This window comes from Lipotes vexillifer, unplaced genomic scaffold (genome assembly GCF_000442215.2).
Source record: "Lipotes vexillifer unplaced genomic scaffold, Lipotes_vexillifer_v1.1 scaffold496, whole genome shotgun sequence".
In the NCBI taxonomy this organism is placed as follows: Eukaryota; Metazoa; Chordata; class Mammalia; order Artiodactyla; family Lipotidae; genus Lipotes; species Lipotes vexillifer.
The window spans coordinates 2181443-2187994 of NW_006786690.1; the positions used below are offsets into that span (position 1 = coordinate 2181443).

The following is a 6552-nucleotide window of genomic DNA, read 5'->3' on the forward strand; positions in this document are numbered from 1 at the left end:
GAAACCAGAGACAGGCAGATGGAAGCTGTCATGGTAAATAAGCCACTTCAAACTTTCTCCTCCCCTAGAAACAGTTCTGTGTATACTGTCATTCTAACAGTAGTATTAAAGAGATGCTCTGATTCAGTTAAGACATGGTATTTCGGGTTACATGTCCAATCTATTAATTAACTTTATTCATTCAGTAAGTATTCACTGAGCACCTACTGTGTGGCAGTCATTGCTCTAGGTTCTGGGGTTAAGTGGAAAACAGACGAAAATCTCTGCCCTCGAAGAGTTGACATTCTAATGGCGGCGAGGGGAGAGATAATAAACAAAAGAGGCAAAATGTGTAACACTTTGAGTTCTTCATCTCCAGCTTGCCCCTCAAAAATTAAGCTCTTGTTCTGAATTTTCAAAGCTGAACTAGGAGAGTGACAGTGTTGAGAGTCTTCGGGTTAGAAAAGTCAGCTCAGGCAGGGCTTCTAAACAAGTCATATGCAACTGAATCACCCGGAGACATTGTTAAAGCGCAGATTTAGATGGGGGCCTGGGGAAGAGCTCCCAGGTGCTGATGCTGCAGGCCCACAGTGCGCACCACACTGCTGAGGAGCCCACTTGGGAGTCAGGCTACGGGGATGGAGCTGGCCCGGAATGCAGACTCCCAGCCAGACAGGCCTCCCGGCCGCTCCCTGCTGGAGCTCCAGCTCCTAACCTCAGCAGAGGCCCTAGGTAGTTCACAGAGCACTCCTCTCCTTGATTTCCACAGCAACTCCTTCCGGCAGGCTAGGCAGCCAGGAACAATACTCCTTCTTAAAGGGGAGGAAACAGCACCTACCCCAGGGAAGTTGTGCTGGTAGCAAAGCTGGGAGCAAACTCCCGTCTCTGTCTAGAGGGCTTTGCCTGGCCTAGAACAGACTAGGGCCTTTAAAGAGGGGAGATGCTGCAGGCTTGTGAAGAAGCCAGCACAGCGGCAAACACCACTGACAGTCACAGAAAATCAGGCATTTACGGGGCTCAAAGGGCCTTGAACCTAAACGATCTAGTTGCTGTGGCCCACCTGAAAACAGTTTACTAGGTGGCCTTCACTGAATTGGCTTTGGGGTGGGTTTCCAGTTTACCTGTCTGTCTCCCTCTGGCGTGATGTGAATTTCACAGGAAGCAATCTGACAGCAGCTGTTAGAGATGTTCAGCCCTTCCAGGTGGCTTGCCATAGCCTGACTGATGCAGCCAGGTGAGCCTGGGGACCTGGGATGGCAGGAGAAAGGACTATTCCCTTTCTTTAGGCTGGGAGCCATGAGGAATTACTCATTCTCATTTTGTAGGATGTCTTGGAAAGATGATCACAGAGGGAATGGGCACACAACAGCTATTTCCTTATGTCAAGTTGGGAGACGTCAACAGAGGTTATTCGGCCAGCCAAAACACACTCAGCTCACGCTTTCTGTAAATATTTAACCATCCAGAATGGCAAACACTGCTTTAGGGCATGTCATTGATACTGCACTAAGACGGAACCATTTCATGATGGGCCTAGAGTAACAAAGACAACTGGAGATCTCCTTGGTGGAAAAGAACATGACAATGAGAATGCTTTGGGCAGACACATTCCTTCAGGGAGGGCCAAGGCAAAAGCCAAGCCGCCTAGCCAAGGCGTTTCCCCTGAGGAACTCTGCTCACGGTATTCAGTGTGGTATGTTTGCAAGAGCCTAAATGGCTGAGACTCAGGAAGGCTATCCTGCAATAGGGACGGGGCTGAGGTGCCAAGAGCAGAATTTTCCGAAACCGGAGCCAAGATCAATTGTAACAATGGCCAAGAGAGGAAAACAGAGGCCGAGAGGGGCAGCTGGCTTCTCAGAGGAAGAAAACAGACAAAGCCTCTAGAAACAAGGGAGGACTACAGAAGCGGTTACCTTGGAGATCAGTTCAGGATCTGCAGCAGACAGGAAACCTAATAGGGTATTGGTCACAAACTGGCCTGACAAGATTCTGGAAAATGGAAATTTGCTCTCAAAAATTTCTCACCAGCTACCTTCCAACCCCACCCATAACCTGCTTTTTTTTTTTTTTTTTTTTTTTTTGCGGTACGCGGGCCTCTCACTGTTGCGGAGACGCCCAGGCTCAGCGGCCATGGCTCACACTCTGCGGCACGTGGGATCTTCCTGGACCGGGGAACGAACCCGTGTCCCCTGCACTGGCAGGCGGACTCTCAACTACTGCGCCACCAGGGAAGCCCCTAACCTGCTTATTTTAGGAAAGGAGGATTGTACCAGAAAACAAGGCAGTCTTGGTTCTACTCAGATGACAGAGAGAAAGGAAAAGGGAGGGAGGGAGAAAAAGGGAAGGAAAGAGGGAGGGAGGAAGGAGGGAAGAGGAGGGAGGGGGAGGAAGAGGGAGGGAGAGAGAATGAGAATGGATACATCTGAAGTAAGACTAGAACGAAAACTACTTGAGAGCCTGGATGGATTCATCCCAAATCCTGTAACCTGCGCCCCGCAGCACCCGTTGCCCGGGACACTGCCACTGTCAGGGTTCGGAAATGAGGACAGAACAAGAGTGAAAATCTACGGCCCATTCAGAACAATCTACCTTCTTGTGCCCTCCTGAAAAGTTAAAAAGGCAGAAAACTAGTTTTATCTGTAAGAAAATGTTTATTCTTTTGAACCCCACAGGAAAAAAAAAAAAAAAAGGAATGCAGCCAAGACCAAGTATTTAACCAAAATAGTGTCCCAAAAGGCAGCAAAATGGGGGAAACCTCAACACAAAGTCAGTGACAATTTTCCATGTTTTTGCACAAAGATGAAAAAAATCTGTGACAATTCTGAGTAACACTTCCATGGTGACAATTACACAAGATGATTCAAAAATGCAAAATGGCAGCAACATGCATACCTGGCTAAAGCTAGAAGGTTTTAATCCCAAAACAAGATCAGTGATTAAAAAGGAAGATTCTTTTTAACACTTCTATTTTGCTGACTTGCTTGTCCTACTTAATTTGCTTTAAATGAGACATACATGCCAATTAACAGGAAATTTTAGAACTATGTCCTTCCAGAATCCATGGCAAGGAAGTCAAACCATTCTATTTGGTTTCTTAATTTTCCTAGGTTCCAAATACAATTTTGCTTTGCCCCTCCCTCTCCCAGCCCCTCCCTCCACCCCCTCCCTGATTCTTAAACACTTCCAAAGGTTGCCAGTGCAAACACTTTTCTACCAATGTATAATATATACTTGAGACTGAAATCTTTGTGCAGAGTTTTGAGTTTTAAACTCTTTAAAAAAAAAACCAAAACAACAAACCTTCCTTGGCACAAGAGCTGAGGAATTGTCAAGTTTCTTTTAAATCGTCAAACACAAGATGACGAAAAGTGGAAAGCACAGTTAAAGGAAATTAAAAAAAAAGAAAACAAAACAAAACCTAGAACTGCAGCTTTTATTAGCCGGCATTGCAGTCTCTCGAACACAAACACCGCCCAGCTCCCCTTCCCAGGGTGCTTGCCTCGAGACAAGTCCAGAACACTGTGGTGCTTTCAATGAAAGGAAACAGAAGGTGTGGCTGAAGTGGTACCGAACAGCCCAGCTACCCACCAGTTCTATAGCAGGATCCGCAGTGAGCTTGACACAGAGAGAAGGTAGATGATGGTAAAGGGGGAAATTGTTTAAAATCAAGTTTCCTCTTGAAATGTCTTTTCCCAAGGCACTGTGAACAAGACTGCTGCTAGCAATTTTCTAGGACTAAACACACCAATGGGAAGATACACATTTCAGACACAACCCCTGTTACATTCCCACAGCTGGTCTCATCACCTGAGTCTCTCCCCTCGGCTGAAATGACACTCCTTGAATTTGTTTGGTCCTTGGAGGGGTAATCAATTTTTGTTTTCTGTAATTTTAGTAATCATTTTCTTTAATGCAGCTATAGCATCAAAGTTGTGTTAGGTTATTTAAACCTTTTACACTAAAAACTAAGTTTTCATTGTCATCCCATGTGAATCCAATGTGCAGGTTTTGCTTGCTGATTTAAGAACAAAACAAAACAAAAATTAAGGGTTGAGAAGGAAAAACTCTTTTTTTTTTTTTTCTTCAAGAGGAAACTGTAAGAATACATAAAAGGCAAAATTGGCTACTTGAAATCCAAGAATGGTTTTAATGTAATGGCCGAGAAAAATAAACTGCAAAGTTCTGTGAGGTCTTCTAAAAACTTACAAGAAAAACTGGTGGGCAGTTCTAATCAGACTTGGATGTTATCTTTCCCCCCCTTTTTAAAAATGACAACATATACAGTCCCACAAAATACAATATAAACTTTTTTTAATCTTGACTGCCAGAGACGCTCCTTTGTGATGCTTTCTGATAACCAAAGCCTGGAAAAAACACACTGCTGGCCTTCATTTCTTCAGGGGCTGGTAAACAGAGGCATTGGGATCGAGTCCAGAGGGGCTGGTCTCCACAAATTTGGAAGAGTAGTGTGGGGAAACGGGGCTCAAGGGGCTGGTGGCAGCACTGTATGTTATGCTGGGCATGACGGCCATGACTTCGGCTATCTTCTGTTTTAGGTCCTTGATTTCCTGGTCTTTCTGAAGAATTTGTCCTGGAAGATCAAAGACCCACCATTAGTGAGAAGGGAGCGTTCACCCACCACAATGCCCTCTTGGGCCCACTGATCCCAAATGGATTCGACTCCAGCTTTGATGGTTTGTAAGGGGAGACACATTTTTCCTGTAATGTGCCAAACAGTAAATATTTAAGCACTGTGAGGCACATACTGTCCTTGTCTTTTTTTTTTTTTTTTTTTAATTTTAAACCATAGAAAATGGCAAAAACCATTCTTAGCCCACGGGTGGTACAAGAAAAGGTGGCAGGCCAGATGTGGCCTACGGGTCATGGTGTCAAGAGGAACTGCGTTTAGGCAGGTGTGACGAAGCAAAGAGCTCAATCTCCAGGAGCCACATTTTGAGCTCGGCAGTCACCAGGGCAGCCGAAGAGGGTGCTTCTTTTGAACTAGGGCTCTACCTCTTGCACGGAAACATTTTTCTGGCAGGATGGGCTATCTCGGAGTATCAGACCAAGGAATCCAACCAGTTCCTGCCTGCCGCAGGGCCGCTTCCCTTTCTGTGCTTCTCCAATGCTCTCTGTGCTAACTCGTGAGGTTTCTGTTTCTATTCCCTCACAAAGCTTTCCCTGCTCCTTCCATCTAAATCAGACCCTACCCCCAGCCCCCGACTCCTCGATTCTCAACACACCCTAAACTTTCCTTTCTGTCACTTTATTCTTTGTAATAATGATAATAATTACAATAGCTAACACGTATGTGCCAGGCACTGTTCTAAGTGCTTACGTAGACTAACTCATTTATTTATCACAACAACCCTATCAGATGGGAATTATCATCATCATCATCCATTTTATACATGAGGAAACCAGGGCACAGAGAGGTTGAGTGACAGAGCTGGGATTCAAAATGATGCAGTTTGGCTCTGGAGTCTGCACTCCTGCCGACTGCATTTTTCTGTCTCCGGTGAGTATTCATTTGGGTGATGATTTGTGTCCATCATCTCTCCACTGGCCCATGAGCTCCATGAGGGCTGAGACTGTCTCCCCATTTTTGTCCTTGCCAAATCCCTAGTGCCCAGCCCAGTGGAAAGCTGAGGCCCTGCAAGGTATGTATCTTGCCCAAAGTCATTCAGTTATCAATGACTAAGCAGGATTTAAACCCAGGACCACTTTGTTCCAAAGCCCGTGCAATTTCCATCATGCTTTGATGCTCCCTGGTCTACTAGGGGAAGAGCACTTAGGAGTAGCCCTTCAGAAATTTAAATGCTGAAAAAAGGAAGAGCTTGTATTTGAGGTGCACTCACTTTGAGTCCTACAGAAGACAGTATTATATTTAAAATGTAAGAGAGCATGGTGGCATATTTTAAAAAATGATATAGTAGGTGAAAGCCATTTTGGAACCAAGATGAATCAGATGATATAGAAAGTAGGAAGGAGAAACCCAGCAAGGGGCTTGATGTAAATTATGAAGTTGGGTTCTTATGAGAATATTCCAAGCATGAGCATGACAGTGGAGGGGAGTAGTGGAAAAGGTGGCAGCAAAGAGTCGCCCCACTCTGGCTTCCTTCATGTCCCCTCAGCTTCAGGTAAGCATCAAATATCCTCCTTCCCTTTGAACGAAGTAAGCCTCAGACGAATAAAATACCTAACAGCATCTGATATACAAGCCACTGTATCTTTTTTCCATGAAGATTTAAGTTTGATTTCTTTAATCAGTAACATACAAACATTCCCAGAGCTTTGGAAAAGACAGTTCTCTTTGCTTTACGAGAATTTCTGGGCCAACAAGGAAGCATAATCTGCGCTGGGAAGCCAAGCTCCCCTCGGCTACGCTGAGACCTGGGTGTTGCTTCACTCCAGCAGACAACCTCTTTCAAGTCTGCAAATCCAAGTAAAGGGGATGAGGCAGAGAGAGGGTAGCCACTTCTCAGGGAGCTGAGCCAGGCAGGCAAAACACCAGCGTATGGTCAGAAGTTTAGCAGGATCCCCAGGAACCTTCTTTTTTTTTTTTTTTTGGGG

The 6552-nt window shown here is 45.2% G+C and overlaps 1 protein-coding gene across 3 annotated transcripts in view; it reads right to left on the reverse strand.

The window, feature by feature from the left end:
• Positions 1-2610: 2610 nt before the first annotated feature.
• The window catches only part of MACO1 (macoilin 1), a 56604-nt gene continuing 52662 nt past the window's right edge, over positions 2611-6552 (reverse strand). For 2 of the 3 annotated variants that reach the window (XM_007459140.1, XM_007459139.1), the window contains one exon: positions 2611-4570. In XM_007459140.1, the coding sequence (XP_007459202.1) occupies positions 4368-4570 (203 nt within the window). In that variant the 3' untranslated portion in view covers positions 2611-4367. The remainder of the gene's footprint in view (positions 4571-6552) is intronic. The other variant, XM_007459141.1, reaches the window with a different exon arrangement.